The sequence below is a fragment of the Styela clava genome, chromosome 9 (genome assembly GCF_964204865.1).
Source record: "Styela clava chromosome 9, kaStyClav1.hap1.2, whole genome shotgun sequence".
In the NCBI taxonomy this organism is placed as follows: domain Eukaryota; kingdom Metazoa; phylum Chordata; class Ascidiacea; order Stolidobranchia; family Styelidae; genus Styela; species Styela clava.
The window spans coordinates 13,946,241-13,965,844 of NC_135258.1; the positions used below are offsets into that span (position 1 = coordinate 13,946,241).

General features: G+C 33.4%; 1 protein-coding gene across 1 annotated transcript; it reads left to right on the top strand.

The window, feature by feature from the left end:
• Nucleotides 1–985: 985 nt before the first annotated feature.
• Nucleotides 986–14,062, top strand: LOC120339262 (ras-related protein Rab-7L1-like). The gene is made up of 5 exons (XM_078116400.1): nt 986–1,085; nt 2,020–2,091; nt 12,746–12,927; nt 13,239–13,363; nt 13,707–14,062. The coding sequence occupies exons 2-5, from the start codon at nt 2,031–2,033 to the stop codon at nt 13,810–13,812; spliced, it is 474 nt and encodes a 157-aa protein (XP_077972526.1). The 5' UTR covers nt 986–1,085; nt 2,020–2,030; the 3' UTR covers nt 13,813–14,062.
• The last annotated feature ends 5,542 nt before the right edge of the window (nt 14,063–19,604 follow it).

A 19,604-nucleotide genomic window follows, 5' to 3' on the forward strand; every position in this document is an offset into this window, starting at 1 on the left:
AAGATGTGACGGATAAGAGATACACAATAGCAAATATTTATACATATTTTTGCTTATTACATCACGCTATAGCTAATCATTTACACAGTTGCAGCACCTGCACTTGAAAATTGGGAGTAAACAAAAATTAGTGTATCGAACTCTAGTCAAACAGCTACAGTAATTCTGTTCCATTTGATATGATGTGGATTGTGGATTCGGACAAAATGCCCTTGTATACTTGAGTTGTCTAGTGAAAAGTACGAAGCATTCGTTGTGAGGAAATATAGAATATCCAGAGTAGACATTTGCTATGAAGTAGACAATAAATATTTTTGTGTAGGTGCTAGTTGTATTGGCATGAACAGACATTCAGAAAACATGGAGTTTGTCTTACACGACGACTTTAACGCATCTTGAATCATTCAAACTATACAGGATAAATATAATGAAGAAATTTTGAATAATAATTAATTCTTGTTACCAAAACAGTTTATTTTTAGGGCATCTTCTAAACTAGAAGCCCTCCTACTTAAAAAAACAAAAAACAATGGCGACATGACCCAATAACCACTCTGTGAAAGTTACTACAAGGTTATATGCAATATGTGTTACTTGTTCTGCAACTGATACAATTAGGTTTTTGGTAACATTTTGTCATCCTTTTTGTTTATTGTATGTCAGTCAAATGCCGTAGTATGTAATAACTAGCCAATATTAACAACGTGCCTTTTGTCAAGAACGTATAAACCGATATTATTAGACATGTTTTTCATTCACATGTCCAAAGGTTGCATATCTGAAGGTTTTTCCCGGTTTGTTAACTATCAGGTCCGAACTGACAGATCTTGTTTCACCTTCCCAGCTGATTGTTTTGTTATATAATGAATGACAAATTGAAAAACTTAGGAATAGATGAACAGCACTTTGTTCTGTTGATGGGTTATTATACTATAGGTTTGTTTCCAGTGTTATCATTTAATGGCATAAACCATAAATCATGTATAAGGTTCTGTTGATTGGCGATCTGGCGGTCGGAAAGACTTCCTTTGTTCGCCGCTTTGTTAATAATACATTCAAAGAACCCTATAAATCGACTCTCGGAGGTAGGTAGTGAATATTTACAATTCAGTTTATTGTAATTGCACACTTAAAATATATATGCAATTCATTCGCATTATACCTTTTCATTAGAATGCGTATACGGGTCCATCTAGAAATCTAGTAATTGATTTTCGTCGAAGAGCTTTTTAGTGGAGCGCTCAACTCTGATTTTGGATTCTGGAATAGAATTGAATATTTTATATATTAACAACGGTGAAAAACCGTTGGATCCATTACAGCCTAATAGCCAGTAGTTGCAGCTTTTACCAAGCCTGACTGGTGTCTGCTGTAACAACGATTTATCTAAGGCTAAGTTGAAGGTACTGAAACACATTGGTGTTTTTTGTTTGTTTGTATTGCTCTGTGGACGAGCGCGCATTTATCAGTTTGTCTTGAACCATATTCTAAGTTTTGCTTATCTTCCTCATTTTTCTGCCAATTTCATGTTGCCTGTTTTGTCTGCTGTTTCTAAAGACGAAATCAATGATTACTCCTTTTATCAATAAAATATAGACTAAACTACAACAACAATTCATCCAAACACATACACGGCGACGAAGAAACAAAAACTTGACGCTATTAAATCCGGGGAGTTTGAATCCTTGAAATTGGCGCCTAAACCACTGAAGTCGAATGATACTTTTAACTAAGTTTCTAAGAGTCAAGAAGCCTAGAAATATTCATTTACAAATAAGCTTTGCTAATCTGTACGCTGGGTAGTTTCTTTCACAATCCTGGTGCTACCGGTATTGGAATGATGTAACTTACATATTATCACATACCATTAAATTTTATCTATGATAATGAACGAAATAGACATTCAATCATGCTTCGATTGGATTTCATAAGTTTAACGTAAAAACTTTAATTACGGTACCTTGTTCGAGCTTAAAACGACCCACTTCATCACAAATGTTCAACTTTTATTTTGTTTAGTCGACTTCTCGATGAAAACTCTTAAACTTGATGACGGCAATTCATTGAAACTGCACCTATGGGATATTGCAGGTTAGTCGTTTTATCAAAACATATCAAAGAATAATAGGATCTAGATACTAAGTAGAAATTATACTTTTATATATACGGTATCTGTAATTCTGATAATTCAATGCCACGATCTTTGCCGCCTGAACGATCTTTACATGACTTTTTTTCGTATCACTAATCGCAAATATTGAGGATTCTATATGATATGATAGACAATTGGGTTTTGCGATGATCATATTGCAATTACTTTGCCCTATATCATTCTTATCTCAGAAAATGAATATCAATTATTATATTGGTCACGAATTGTAAATGTAGATTTTTTGCTAAATTCTTGTTGTTGTTGAGAAAAAAAAATCGATTTCCAAATTTTTAGTACTTAAAGATGGTGGAAGTCGCTATGAAGGCTATTACTTTTATTATACTTCAGAAGCCATATGGAACCCAATATTCCATCTTTATTTTTTGCTGTTTTATTCTAAATAAAGGGAGGAGGACACTTCTTATTCTGTATTGCTCGACTGCACTTGTATGTATGGCTTGTTTAATAGTCTTTTTAGTAAAGTCTGTGCTCCTAAACCTTGTCGTAAAAATACCGATGCACGCCCTTCTCTCACGCTACACAGTATAATATTCCTCTTTGACATATCTCTTTTCGGTATTATACCGTGATAGGACAAGAACAAGGTAATTCTTTGACACGAGTATATTACAAGGGGGCATCTGCATGTGTCCTAATGTTTGATATCACTGACCCTAAATCATTTCAAAACTGCACACCATGGAAGCAAGATCTCGACGCAAAAGTTTTTTTAGCAGATCAAAATCCGATTCCATGTCTTCTACTGGCAAACAAAGTAAGGAATATAATTTCAATGACTTGTTAGCCATCGAGCAACACTTCTGCAAATTCCACTTTGATTTCAAATTATTAATACGAAGTTCACTTTACATCGAGGTCAAGTCTACTGTATTCAATTCTAATCAAAAACACAGCATTTATGACGCATGCCTTTCTTTATCACAGTTTGGCGTTTCAAATTTCAAAAGATATTATTAAGAAAAAAGTAAAAAAAAATCGTTTTCAGAGCGATTTGAAAGAATATCTAACTATAGCCTATGCAGGTTGAGATGTGACTAATTAAAACATCGATTTTCTTTAAAAGAGTGACCTCAAAAATGAGAGACAAATATCAGATCAATATATTGATAGATTTGCAAAGGACAATGATTTTGTGGGCTGGAAACTGTGTTCTGTAAAAAATAATGAAGGAATAGAAGAGGCAATGAAGTATGTATGTTTCAATATCATACGTTGTTACCCTGTTGCATTTGTTAGTTAATTGAATTGCTGAGTTTGTTGATAAAAACAGTTCGTTCATGAGCAAATTATAGATATATTACGTTTACATCTTACTATTGTCTAATCTTAGTTTTTTAATGGTAATGTGCAACATAATGCATTTCATTCACTTATATTCATAGATTCATTGAATTTCAGATACCGTATTTTTGAAATTCCTAATATTCATTCGACCCATATAATGAATATTTTATGTCATTCTTAAAATGGCATTTTTGAAAAGAATCATAGAAAATTTCACTTTGTTTATCACATAAACTTTACCTCGTACAAATATATTCAGATTATTGATCAGTCACATGCTCCAGCGGTGTAACGCGATCTCTATGACAGCAGAAGATACAGTTTTATCGTTAGAATCAGATGTCGAAAGACCAAAAAAATCTTGCTGCTGATCAAACCAATGAGTTTCTACTAGAGGAACAGAACTTTCATCATGATCCACAAGCTTTTAAATATCGCGAGACAGTTAAATATATATAAAACATGTTCAAATTTATACAATGCATCTTTTCATACATTTGTTTTTATTGTTATGGATAGTCATATATAGGAAAAACAAAATTTAGATATGGTACAAGCTTATGTCTTTGATGCTTGTTTCAGAGTAGTTCCATTTTACTAGTTCTAAGTTCTAGCAATATGAGCAGCATTATAGCAACAAACAACCCAATACTCGTCTTTTCAATATACAAAAAATAATCTTCCGTTATTTTTTTAAGTAATTCTCCAACACATTAATTTACCTTTCTTGTCAAGAATTTCTAATGACGGGTTATTTCTCCTACCATTCGATCCCATTTTCCAGTAAAAATTATATTTTGTTACACGGGAATTTAAAATTAATAACCTTTTTCGCGATTCGTTTCAAAATTTGTGATAATAAACAAGCTCAGAAACTTGCAATAATAATATCAGTTAAATGTATACCAGAGTTCCGTCTACTTAACTCTGGTCATACATGATAATTCACTTTTTTCGCATTCAGACGAATAGCATGCAATTTCCTTCTTTTCTTTGATTGACTGATTACAATACTTTTTGGTTTAAAATAACTTGTAGGCTGTATCCAATGCTTATTTTGCACTCAATCTTATTTTAGAAAATATTTGTTGCGATATTTTAAGAAACCCGGACGCATATTTTTTGAACCCACTTAGACTAAAGCAGGGGTCGAGAACCTTTTTGGTCGAGAAAGCCATAAAAGATACATATTTTCAACTGCATTTCCGTGCGAGCCATATAGCATTTCTTCACTTAATCAGACCTGAAATTTTTACTCAAAAGTCAACACATACGATGTCAATACACATTTAATGTGACGTCTGATGCTGCATGTTGTCGCTGCGGTCTTGAACGGCTGCTCACATGCAGCACAAGTTGAAATGTACGATACTCATCACCCTTCTTTCGATTAGGCATCTCCATAGTATTTTAAAAACTAGCGTTGCTAGTACAAATTAAATATAACAAATACTGTACCTAGTACGTACAAACGGACGAAAATCTTTATTTCAGGGGTGGGTTAAATTACTTTTCTAATTACTTTTTTAAGTGGGCTAAACCGGGACGTATGGTAATCCCACAAAAAGATACTTGTGTGACGGATAAGAGATACACAATAGCAAATATTTATACATATTTTTGCTTATTACATCACGCTATAGCTAATCATTTACACAGTTGCAGCACCTGCACTTGAAAATTGGGAGTAAACAAAAATTAGTGTATCGAACTCTAGTCAAACAGCTACAGTAAATCTGTTCCGTTTGATATGATGTGGATTGTGGATTCGGACAAAATGCCCTTGTATACTTGAGTTGTCTAGTGAAAAGTACGAAGCATTTTTGAAATTGTTATGAGGAAGTATAGAATATCCAGAGTAGACATTCGCTATGAAGTAGACAATAAATATTTTTGTGTAGGTGCTAGTTGTAGTGGGATGAACAGACATTCAGAAAACATGGAGTTTGTCTTACGCGACGACTTTAACGCATCTTGAATCATGCAAACAACACAGGATAAATTTAATAAAGGGATTTTGAATAATAATTAATTCTTGTTACCAAAACAGTTTATTTTTAGGGTATCTCCTAAACTAGAAGCCCTCCTACTTAAAAAAACAAAAAACAATGGCGATATGACCCAATAACCACTCTGTGAAAGTTACTACAAGGTTACACAACCTTCACATGTCCGAAGGTTGCATATCTGAAGATTTTTCCCGGTTTGTTAACTATCAGGTCCGAACTGACAGATCTTGTTTCACCTTCCCAGCTGATTGTTTTGTTATATAATGAATGACAAATTGAAAAACTTAAGAATAGATGAACAGCACTTTGTTCTGTTGATGGGTTATCATACTATAGGTTTCATTCCATTGTTATCATTTAATGGCTTAAACCATAAATCATGTATAAGGTTCTGTTGATTGGCGATCTGGCGGTCGGAAAGACTTCCTTTGTTCGCCGCTTTGTTAATAATACATTCAAAGAACCCTATAAATCGACTCTGGGAGGTAGGTAGTGAATATTTACAATTCAGTTTATTGTAATTGCACACTTAAAATATATATGCAATTCAATCGCATTATACCTTTTCATTAGAATGCGTATACGGGTCAATCTAGAAATCTAGTAATTGATTTTTGTCGAAGAGCTTTTTAGTGAAGCGCTCAACTCTGAGTTTGGATTCTGGAATAGAATTGAATATTTTATATATTAACAACGGTGAAAAACCGTTGGATCCATTTCAGCCTAATAGCCAGTAGTTGCAGCTTTTACCAAGCCTGACTGGTGTCTGCTGTAACAACGATTTATCTAAGGCTAAGTTGTAGGTACTCAATGAGCATATATACAATGAGTGGAAACTTCCAAATATTTGCTCATTAATCCATTGTGCCCTGCATTTTTTACGTCGTCCAGCTAAATGGTTCGTTGCATAAGGAGAAAGCATATCGCTCGCTGCAAAAATCCTTTGCTTCGGCCGCGCCGAGTGCGAAATTGGCCGTATTGAGGCTTTTAATTTTTCGATTCGTGTTCGGTTTTGGGTTTCGAAGTATGGTACGTTGAAAGCATACTAACTATAAGCATATGCTTATTGGGAATGCATATCTATTAGGCAGAAAACGTAGCTATAGCACAGAATATGAAGTCAAGTGCGGTAATTTCTAATTATAGCATGGAATTTAGGTACATATTTATCCAGGGGAAAGCAATGGCGATAAGAAGGCCTAAATGTATGGCGAACCACGGCTTCTCACAATCATAGTTTATAAGGTGCTCCATACGAATCCCCAGGGCTCCCCTATTTTAAATTATTCTGTCAGTCTGGGATATCTTGACATTAAAAACGAAGACAAAAATTCGAAGAATAGCAGGGAATCGGCTTTCCTCTCCACCTGGGTAAATATGTTAACCCCATTTTTATATCAATGAATACAATGCCATTCCGTTTGAGAAACTTTTTTATGCGAAACTTCTTCCACAAAAAAGCAGCACCCTCGTTTACGGTCACGCATTATGGTTTCGTCAAAACTATATTATTCTGTGTATTATCACTGCAGCGCAATTAACACCGCCAGACTTTTTTATCTTTACGACATGTTATCTTTTTTAGTTGGCGCTAATAATGATAAATAAGAATGCGTGATTGTTATTCAGTAACACGCATGTAACCGTCGTTTAGTTAGGGCGTTCAAAATGAAAGAAGAGTTATAAGCTAGTTTAAGGACATTCTCTTTTATTTTAATACAAATACAGGGCGAAAATAGAATTTATTAACATAAATTTACAATGAGTTACGTAAAATTTACCGACGGCTATCGCCAACAGGCAGAAACGATGAATGTGAGATTTTTTTGTTTTGTTTCATTTTTGCGCCATCATATTTTTCAATTTCTAATTTTGCTTAAATCACGTCAACATCGTTTTTGTAAATTTAGAAACGTTGAATCAGATAAGCAAGGCATGTGAATAAGGTATTCTACGCAAATTTCCCGAGATATTGTGGAGAAATAATATTTTGACCACGTAGAAATGCCATTATTGCTGATTTATTCACGTGTTAAGTATCAGTGTTTGAAACCAAAGCTGAGTTACGTGAATACTCAACAATTTGCGGAGTTTTTTAATTATTATTTAATACGAAAGTAACACGGAAACGATATCAAATTAAAACATAAAAATGTCAACTACCAGCTTCACAAATATCGCATCCCGGGGTCAGTAAGGATAATATTATTCGCTCAAAATTGGGACCGTAACTGTGATAAAAATCCTACACAGAAGATGAAAATCAGAATAAAATTAATTTTTGTTGTGAATGCATTCCTTAATAGTTGTCTTTAACATCTTCGCCGATATTCGTTAAATTATTCGAATAATTTTATATAAAAAAATACGATTTTGTCCACCAGTAATCACGACGCATGTAAATAATCATTGAATGACAATAAAAAATCAACTTTATTAGCATTAAATTTCAAGTAAAAGTTCCACATTTCATGCATTCGATCGGCGCTACACGCGAGCGTGTTTTTGTATATATTCACCAAAACCGACAGAGGCGAGCTACACGTAACTGTGGAATTTCGCTGTGAACGACGCATTGTTTTTAATTTATTACCCGCCTTACGCCGTCATAAATTATATGAAGGATCGTTAAAAGTAAATAATATATAGGCAAAAATCATAATTGATAACGGACTGTACTCTAAATCAGGGCTTCCCAAACTAGGGGCCGCGGCACTGAAAGGGGCCGCGAAACGAATTTTAGGGGCCGCAAAGAGAACACCAATTTTACACAAAGTACCATATATATTGTACTTTTTTCAGACTCCAGTGAATTCGAAATACAATTATTATACAAATAGTGTGAAACAAAGATTTCAAGATTCCGAGTGAATACATCATCATAATACCGCGTTTTCCCGAAAATAAGACACTGTCTTCATTTTTCTTTCGAAAATAACACTAGGGCTTATTTTTGGAATAGAGAATAATGAGATTTTTTATTATACAAAATATGAATAGGCCTACCGATTTCCGTTTACTTATAAATAGCACGTTTTTATTTAAAATAACTGCTACATATAAACTATTAACCATTTAAAAAAAGTAGAAAATATTTCTTGCTATCGACTGGGACGCAGTGGTTCTCGAACTTCATCGTATTGTGATGCCCTTTAAAAATATGCTCAAGTTGCGACCCGTGAAAATACGTATTGATACCTTTCAAAAGACCTTTTCCGCAATGAGTTTCATATAAACGAACAAACAAAACTTAACGACAGTCAGTGAAATCGCAATTAATGGGCCTTGGTAGAGAAGCCTTCTGTATATAAATAATTAATCTCAAAGAAGATGGGAGTGCGCAACGCTTTTTGAACCAAGGACAAATAATTTTTATCTACAGAAAACCGAATTTCCAGAATTAAACTTTTCTATTATAGAAACATCACGGGTAAGATCGATTTAATCTTTCTTTTTTCCAGTGAAAGTAGAAGATATGGGTTGTTTGAAAGGTTCACGAATCACGAAATTTTGCGACGTCCTAGCAAAATTGAAACGACGCACTTCCACGAGATTGAGTCAAAAAAAAAGGTTGCGCTATCGACTAAGTCTTTTTTAAAAGCGAGCGCTTTTATCGAAATCTTTTTTAAAATTCAGGCTTGGTCTTGTATTCGGGGAAACACGGTAGAATGATCGCGCTTGCATAACAATGCATATTCTGATCGTGAAACCCGATTTGCGGTTTGCATAACAATGACGGCTCTATTAATCACTAGGCTAGCGGTTTCCGAAGACGATTCGCTGAGTGCGCCTCGAAACATATTACACATCATATTTATTCTAAATGTTTATTGTTTCAAATGACGTGTTATGAAACAAAGTCATTTTGCCGTTCTATGTGTTTACTTTTTGTACGTAGGGTCTGTTGTTACATAATATAAGAGATAAACCCTACATGCTGCAATTTCGTATAGGCTGCAGTTTATTTATTTGCTGAACCAAGTTCATCAAACTTGAGTGATTTCTTTAGCATTTTGAGGAAAAACCAGGCAGAGATAAAAAAAAAAAAAAAACGTTAATTTTTTGCCTTTATTCCTCGGGCCTACATGATTAAAACCCTCAAAAGACATTTAGTACATATTAACGATGACAAAATTGTGTTTTGTTTCGAGGCAGTATATTTTTTGTGTAGGTGCGCCGTGAGTTTTTTCCCTGATAATTTGGCGTCGCCCAAAATGCTGCCTTATGCTAAGTTTGATCAATAAGAGTGAACAATTCGAGATAAGGACCATGCCGTCGGTAGCCACACATCGTAATTCATCATTTAGGCCTGTATAAACAAACATACATTGAGCCTTGCTATGCAGAAAAAAGGATTCGTACTAGAGATGGGAAGAGTCCGGCATTACAGAGATTCGAAGAATCCGAGTAATAGGTCAAGGACTCGAATCGAATCCTCCGATCCCGTGACGTCACAATGTAAAAGTAGAAAAAACACGTTTTTGACCATACTACAGCATCGCGCGCTCACAAACATACGTCGGAGCTCATATTTTTTGCCTAATGGTTCCGCAGCTGTTGAATCAATATAAAAATATATTTTTCTTCCTTTTCGGCTGCCATAATACAAACGTAAACGTGGGTCAATGTGCGCCTTGGCTGTGAACTGGATTTCCAGCCCACCACCTTGCGTCAATTCTGGGCGGCTGTTTAGAAATTCTTACATGTCAAATAGGAAAATAAAAAGCTTTTGACTACAATGCTTTCCCATAATTCCAGATATTTATAACCTTAAATTTACTATGTCGCGTGTGCAAATGGTAGAGAGATGCCACTCGTCGTCAATACAATGCTTGCGATTTAGTAGTTCATGTAAACGTTCTAAAACGCTCCATGCGTTCCATTGCTCCCTTTTTTTAGAGAAAGGATTGCACGTAATAAACTCGATTTAAAAGAGGTATTGATGAGATTCCCACTTGGGTTGATCCTGCGCATGTTTCATATTTATTTACGCGAATCGAAAACTCAAAAATATTGCGCTTACACATATTTTATTGTGTACCACATGTATACCAAAAAGTATAGATAGTTTGAAGGCGACTGGCGCATCATTGTTATATGCTATGAATAGTATTTACCTTGCGTTATATTATCTGGATATCTGTCGTCGTTTTTATTAGGAGTGTTTATAATACACACGAGTGATATTGTTAAATATCTAACCTTGAATTTCAACTAGTTAAGGTATGTAGTGAGATTTATAGGGGTAAAAGTACAAACATAAGCGTAAATCAGTAAAAACAGAATTGATTATAGACTCGGTAAAAACGACGTGGACTCGAAATCGAATCCGAGTCCAACAAATGCCTGGATTCGACTCGAATCCGAGTCCGGATCCCGGCCCATCCCTAATTCGTACCCATTACACTGAATAATTGAGAAACGTTAATCTGAATAAATATGTGCTTGTTTTTTGTATTGAGTAGACATGTTAAAGTTTTTTAAAGTGGCATAATTTAACGTGGACAAGGCCGCGAAAAATTTTAATATATTAAAAGGGGCCGCGAGCTCAAAAGTTTGGGAAGTCCTGCTCTAAATAATATAATAAAAAAAAATTTTATGTGTAAATTCACAAGACATGAAAACGGCAAATTTTAAATTTCAATGACAAGATATCCCAGAGTAATTTATAGTTAAAATCAGTATTTTTAATAAGTAAACGAATACCTCACAAAGTCCTGGCAGCCTGGGAGTTCATATGGAGCACAGAGCTATTTGGAGAGGCCGTGGTTCGCCATATATATTCAGGATTTCGATTTTCCTCTCTCCCTGGATAAATATGTAAGTCCCATGTTATATCAATGAATAAATACAGCAATAACCGCACCCCACTTGGCGACTGATTCATATTATGTTCTGTAGCTACGTTTTTTGCATAATAGATATGCATTCCCAATATGCATATGCTCCTAGTTAGTATGCTTTCAACGTACCATACTTCGAAACCCAAAACCGAACACGAATCGAAAAATTCCAAGCCTCAATACGGCCAATTTCGCACCCGGCGCGGCCGAAGCAAAGCAAAGGATTTTTGCAGCGAGCGATATGTTTTCTCCATATGCAACGAACCATTTAGCTGGACGACGTAAAAATGCAGGGTACAATGGATTAATGAGCAAATATTTGGAAGTTTCCACTCATTGTATATATGCTCATTGAGGTACTGAAACACATTGGTGTTTTTTGTTTGTTTGTATTGCTCCATGGACGAGCGCGCATTTATCAGTTTGTCTTGAACCATATTCTAAGTTTTGCTTATCTTCCTCATTTTTCTGCCAATTTCATGTTGCCTGTTTTGTCTGCTGTTTCTGAAGACGAAATCAATGATTACTACTTTTATCAATAATATATTGACTAAACTACAACAACAATTCATCCAAACACATACACGGCGACGAAGAAACAAAGACTTGACGCTATTAAATCCGGGAAGTTTGAACCCTTGGAATTGGCGCTTAAACCACTGAAGTCGAATGAGACTTTTAACTAAGTTTCTAAGAGTCAAGAAGCCTAGAAATATTCATTTACAAATAATCTTTGCTAATCTGTACGCTGGGTAGTTTTCTTTGATACTCCTGGTGCTATTGGAATGATGTAACTTACATATTATCACATACCGTTAAATTATATCTATGATAATGAACGAAATAGACATTCAATCATGCTTCGATTGGATTTCATAAGTTTAATGTCAGATCTTTGCCTCCTGAACGATCTTCACATGACTTTTTTTTTGTATCACTAATCGCAAATACCGAGAATATTATATAATATGATGGACAATTGGGGTTTGCGATGATCATATTGCAATTACTTTGCCCTATATCATTCTTATCTCAGAAAATGAATATCAATTATGATATTGGTCACGAATTGTAAATGTAGATTTTTTGCTAAATTCTTGTTGTTGTTGAGAAAAAAAAATGGATTTTTAAATTTGTAGTACTTAAAGATGGTGGAAGTCGCTATGAAAGCTATTACTTTTATTATACTTCAGAAGCCATATGGAACCCAATATTTCATCTTTATTTTTTTCTGTTCTATTCTAAATAAAGGGGAGGGGCACTTTTTATTCTGTATTGCTCGACTGCTCTTGTATGTATGGTTTGTTTAATGGTCTTTTTAGTAAAGTCTGTGCTCCTAAACCTTGTCGTAAAAATACCGATGCACGCCTTTCTCTCACGCTGCGCAGTATAATATTCCTCTTTGACATAGCTTTTTCGATATTATAACATGGCAGGAGGAGAACGAGGTACTTCTTTGACACGAGTATATTACAAGGGGGCATCTGCATGTGTTCTAATGTTTGATGTCACTGACCCTAAATCATTTCAAAACTGTACGAAATGGAAGCAAGATCTCGACGCAAAAGTTTTTTTAGCAGATCAAAATCCGATTCCATGTCTTCTACTGGCAAACAAAGTAAGGAATATAATTTCAATGACTTGTTAGCCATCGAGCAACACTGCTGCAAATTCCACTTTGATTTCAAATTATTAATACGAAGTTCACTTTACATCGAGGTCAAGTCTACTGTATTCAATTCTAATCTAAAACACAGCATTTATGACGCATGCCTTTCTTTATCACAGTTTGGCGTTTCAAATTTCAAGAGATATTATTAAGAAAAAAGTGAAAAAAAAAATCGTTTTCAGAGCGATTTGAAAGAATATCTAACTATAGCCTATGCAGGTTGAGATGTGACTAATTAAGACATCGATTTTCTTTAAAAGAGTGACCTCAAAAATGAGAGACAAATATCAGATCAATATATTGATAGATTTGCAAAAGACAATGGTTTTGTGGGCTGGAAACTGTGTTCTGTAAAAAATAATGAAGGAATAGAAGAGGCAATGAAGTATGTATATTTCAATATCATACGTTGTTACCCCGTTGCATTTGTTAAATAACTGAATTGCTAAGTTTGTTGGCCAAATTAGTTAGTTCATGAGCAAGTTAAAGATATATTACGTCAATATCTTATACTATTGTCTAATCTTAGTTCTCAAATGTTAATGTACAAGATAATGCATTTTATTCCCCCTTTTTCAGTTAAAAATTCATAATATTCATTCGACTCATACAGTGAATATTCTGCAATGAATATTTTATGTCATTTCTGAAATTGCATTTTTGACAACAATCATAGAAAATTTCACTTTGTTTATCACATAAACTTTACCTCGTTTAAATATATTCAGATTATTGATCAGTCACATGCTTCAACGATGTAACGCGATCTCTATGACAGCAGAAGATACAGTTTTATCGTTAGAATCAGATGTCGAAAGGCCAAAAAAATCTTGATGCTGATCAAACCAATGAGTTTTTACTAGCTAGAGGAACAGAACTTTCATCATGATCCACAATCTTTTAAATATCGCGAGACAGTTAAATATATATAAAAATGTTCAAATTTATACAACGCATCTTTTCATACATTTGTTTTGTTGTTATGGATAGCCATATATAGGAAATACAAAATTGGGATATGATACAAGCTTATTTCTTTGATGCTTGTTTCAGAATAGTTTATTTCTACTAGTTTCAAGTTCTATAGTAATATGAGCAGAATTATAGAAACAAACAACCCAATATTTTCAATAAACCAAAAGTATTTTCCGTTATTTTTTGAGTAATTTTTTAACCTATTAATTTACCCTTTCTTGTCAGATATTCCTACTGTCGAGTTATTTCGTCTACCAATAAAAATTCTGGCTCGTTACAAGAAAATTTAAAAGTAATACCAATTTTCATGATCCGTTGCAAAATCTCTAACCTAGAATCATACTCAGAAACTTGCAATAACAATATCAGTTAAATTTATAACAAAGTTCTGTTCAATCTACTGTGTACATGATAGTTGCCATTTTGGTACTTCTGAAGTATGCGCACTAAGATGTCGCATAACCTGAACCTTAAGCTGGTACACAACCAGAGTTCAGGTTGTGCGTCATCTTGATGCGTATACTCCAGGAGGTCCGCCATTTTTTCAGACGGAAGGCATGTCATTCTCCATTTCTGTGTATCACTAATTGTTCTTATTCATTACAATAGGCTTTGTTCGAAACAACTCGTAGATCAATGCTTATTTTGCAATGTACTAATCAATCTAGTATTTCTGAATATGGAAAAAATGATTTAAGTTTTTATGTTTGCACGTTATTTGTTAATCTTATTTTAGAAAATATTTGCTACGATAAACGCATATTTTTTTTGAACCAAAAAAGACTAAAGGACGTTGCAAATTAAACGTAGATGGTCATGTTGACGAGGTCGCTTTTTTGATTGATTTTAATCGCAAAATTAAATCCCTCTTGACTTGGTTTTATTAGTATAGAACCAACAAATTTGTGCAATTCATCTCTTACATATTCATTATTACGAAATACGGAGTTGTTCCAATTGTATGTTTCCCAGTTTATTGTGTAATGCCTCAAGCAAATATCTCTTTGATTTAAGTCTGTAAAGCTCCCTTTACCAGTACTGTTAACTGCTTTACTTATAAAAGGAAATTTTAAGCTAGCAATACAATTTTTAATAGGATATATCGGCTTTTAGTGATTATAACCCACAATAGTCGGTAGATGGTAAGAACAATTAAATGTCAATTCATATTCAATTGTCCAGTACCAATGGCAAAATACAAATGAGCTTTATTTTTATTATAGATAGTGGGAACAATAGTATTCGGCAACCGAAATGTATTATCAATTGTCATATTCCATGTGCATTTGGGGTTCTAGCATACCGTCTTTGTGATTAAAATATTTAGTGACCGTACATTTGAACCCACGTACATTTGAACAATGTACATTTGAACCCATGTGTATATCTGCGGGTTCAATCTATATGCGGGTGCTAAAACTCATGGGTTAGGGTTAGTATGGGTTCAAATATCCGTAAAACAAAAAATTTCCATAGGTGTAATAGTATGCAGGTGCAATTGTCGTGGGTGCAGATGTACGTGGTTCAAATGTAAACGGGTTCAAATGTAATGGAACCAAATATTTTTCAATTCTTTAAAAAAAAACAATGAACATTCTTTCAGAAAATTGAAATGAAAAAAAGGAAGTACAAAAATCCTATATTTTAAGAGAGAGAGGGTTACGAGGTGACAATGGAACTAAATGCAGTATTCACCTTATACGTAAGCGGAAATTATATCACGGTAGTAAGACTACCAAAGGGTTTTGTGCACAAACAAATTTTATTACCAGCCAGTGGTTTTCAAACTCCTTGGTGGAGCAAAACCCCAACGAAACATTCAAGAGGCGTCAGAAACCCAGGTGCAATACTTTAATTTTTTCAAATTACTGCTTCAAATCAATGTCAAATATAGACTTTTATTTTAGTAAAGCCTCTTTGTTTGGGTATTAGTTTGCTCTAAGTTACCCCTATTATCATTGTTGGCGGTCACGCGACGGAAAGCCCCCGTAACATAATGCAATAACGGGAGTAAACATTGTTTTATGACAGTGACATCAGCTTGGTCAATCAATGAGGAATTTATTCTGATTACAATTATGTCATAGCTTGAATGAACAGAACACTTTTATATGGATGTTTTAATAAACTATGTCATGGATTATTCTACTTTTTCCAGATTTCAGTTTATCTTTTTGAACAAAATATGTATTACTAAAATATAATGCAATTTACAATGTGTAAATCAATTTTGCTTGACCATACAAAAATTACAGCTTGCCAGCGTCAATGCATCATCAAAATGATTCTATTCTTAACATTGTACACGATAATTCCAACGTTATTCAATAATCACGTAGAACCTTTCATTTACGGACGTCGTTTTAAAAATCTAATAAATTAATTATTTCTCATAGAACCCGACTATACAATATATATACTTAATATACTATGCTATACTTGTGCTATATATGCTATATAATTAATAAACTCTAAACGCGAGCGTTCAACTCGAGACACGAAAGTTTTACGCCACAGATGACATACTCAAAATGTAACGACCTGTTATTTTAACACCATGTGAAAACGATATATTCATCGATAGTGTCAATTAATTATTTATTTATTTAATCAACATCGTTTCTCTTGATCATCGTCGTGTGTCCGCTGTTTGGATGGGTTAAGCTTTGATCTTGTGGTGACGTAAGGTCTTCATTAGGTTGCTCTTACAACATCGTTAAATGTACCAGAATAGAAAACAGTAAGTACGCTTGGTTCAGGATTAATAAAGGTTATGTTGGGTAAAAAATGAAGTGAATGGGATTTATCTGACTTTTAGTTAAATAAAATTTCATACGCTATAAACAATTGCATTGGAAATTGCACACAAGTTAAGTTGGACATTATACCACATCCATTGATTCGTTTTCCCACTCCTCCTCATGAGATCTATTCCGGAAAAGCAGTTACGATAATAACTTGAATAAATAATTGCGATAATTAATCCTTAAAAACTACAAACGAATTTGCAGTGTACCAATTAGTCTTATACACTGGATTTAACTTAATTATTTACCAACATTAATTTGGCTTTTTGAAAGTCATATTCGAATTAAATATTGGACAACCTTTTGTAATAAAAAAAACAACTCAATTTTCTGTATTATTTTAAATAGAATTGTCTATATAGTCATTTTATTTGGAATTTGCACTTATTTCTAAGCTATTGTATCTTATTGATCTTTTGATTGAATCGCTCTGAATGACAGGTCTTTTTTAATCTTTTTCAGACGAAAAAAACATTGGAATATTTTATGATCACGAGGTCGATATTTTTGTATAATTTGGTGTGTTTCCAAGAAAATTATCTGCTATCTGTATGAGGAATCAAAAATATTTGAGACCACAACAATGAGAAGAACCTTTAAAAATGAAATATTAATGACTGATGTGCACTGTTGAAAAACGCATGATAATTTCACTAGAATTTCAAAGAAGTTAACGCTTCAAAGTTGAATAAAATATATCTAATTTTCCAACTGAAATGTGGACTGAATACATTTGATTTAACAATTTTCATTAGAATCGAAGAGAAGTTTTAGTAAATTTTTAATCTTCTGACATTTTTAAAAACATTCTTAAATTATATATATAGCACAATATCTTCATATATTTTCCTGCACAAAAATACCGGATTTTAGATTTTGTTATGCAATTTCTAGCGAGAGAAAGAAAGATTAGTATTTCAAAAATATATACAATACAGTCTAAACTCTGAATACTTATATTTTGCTTTCATATAGCGGAACATATTCTTTTGCCAGTAAGAATAATTACAACAGTGCCAGACACACAGCAGCTTGTCGCGACATTTCGATGCTGAAACAGAACTATTTTTAGAGTGATGGTTAACCAAAACTCCAACTTACATGGGGATGTGTGTTCAATTTACTAAATTTCAAATAATTTTAAAAATATCGTTCCAATGTCATTTATTATCGTCTAGCTAGATTCTAGACTCTAGAACAAGATTCTCGATATCTAGAAATTTCTTTCTGCGTGACTTTACCGTTGTTGTCATTTCTATTTTCAATAAATGATAAGCCTTTAATTTTGATACGTCATTGGACTTTAATCCACTTATTGTTTGAATCTTAGACTTGAGAGTTTTCGTGGTAGTGAAATTGGTGAACCATCAAAGAATCGTGATTCCTATGAATTAGAAGGTTACTTTCCGAAGAGGTAACTGTGGTGGTGAAAGCAGTCTCTTTTCCTGAAATATTTTGCTGTTCTATAACGCAGGTTGATATAGACATACCGTATTAGGCGAATAGTTAGAGGAAGCAACAAGAGTACAGATGCGATTTTAAACAACGATGATTTATCTATTTTAGTGCATCATAGTATTCGTTTTATTTTTTCAACGCTTTGTAAGAGAGACGATGTCTGAATCGAGGATTTTTAATCTAAATCTAATGTTTTTTGAACCAAATGTATAACATTAATGTAGCAATATTTTTTTTTGCTATAGACGTTGTCTGATTTAAAAAAATAACAAATTGCATGAGATATGTTTTTAATATGCAATTAGTATTTCGTATTCAATCCATATTTCATATGCTGCCCACCAATTTTTGTTGTTGTTGCGCCTCCAAAAAGTTTTTGTTGCGTTGTAGAGAATTAAAAATCTTTACTAATTGATTTATGTTCTTGATAAAAGTAAAAGAAAACTTTTGATTACAAGTCAGACACGATCAATTTTTAGAAACTTGAGATAAGTCAATCCGAGCGATTTACTAAATTTAAAATAGCATAATTAAAATATGACAGTAGAAATCATTGTACGATTAATCTATCAGTTGTCGAGAGAAGTTACATGCGCGAGGGTGCAGACGTCTATCTGTTCTAGGTGGGCGTTTTCAGTTAACGTTGTCATGTTCAAATAATTCATAGTTTATGCTATCATCAGCGTGTTTTGCGTCTTAAAAAATCTCATTCAAAATACCGAAATATATTATATTTTTTGAATATTCTCACATGATTATGCATAGTCGCTGTACGAGCCGAGTGTATTTGGTGCTTGATAAAATTATTCCGTCTCGATATAACTAAAACTATATATATATATATGCAATAGCATACATATATGTGAAAATAAAAAACAGGCCACTTTACTTTACTCACAAGAATAATCGTATATAAAGTCTTGAATTACCTTTCTTCTGTGTAGACAAAAAACTTTGAACCTTGCGTGGATCTTTTTCTTAATCTCTTTATGAGTAGTTTCCACCATTGACTCACATTTCACTGTCAAAAATTATATATTCGTCCTGTAGTATGTTTCTTTGAATTGAACATTGAAATAATAACAGTTTTTTGATTCTATTCATGTGAAACCATATAATTATATTTCTCATATATTTTCTGGTGTATAATTTGGAATCTTATCTGAAATCATTTTAGAAAATTTTGCGCATGGTTCAAGGACGGTGACTTTTAGACGCAAAACATAAAAATCATTACTCTCAGTAATATTGACAGAAAAATTAAAGTACTCTCCGAGATATTTTTATTTTTGATTTAATTTTTATTATGATCAAAAAGCCAATAATATAAACGCTAATATGAACAATAACAAATATGGAAAGGAGGATTTATTTACCATTGATTAA

What these genes read in the sequence shown, in the direction of transcription:
- LOC120339262 (XM_078116400.1), top strand. Translation starts at nt 2,031, where the DNA reads ATGAAAACTCTTAAACTTGATGACGGCAATTCATTGAAACTGCACCTA. An exon ending in GCACCTATGGGATATTGCAG is followed by an intron (nt 2,092 to 12,745) that starts GTTAGTCGTTTT and finishes ATAACATGGCAG; the next exon opens with GAGGAGAACGAGGTACTTCT. An exon ending in GGAATAGAAGAGGCAATGAA is followed by an intron (nt 13,364 to 13,706) that starts GTATGTATATTT and finishes AAATATATTCAG; the next exon opens with ATTATTGATCAGTCACATGC.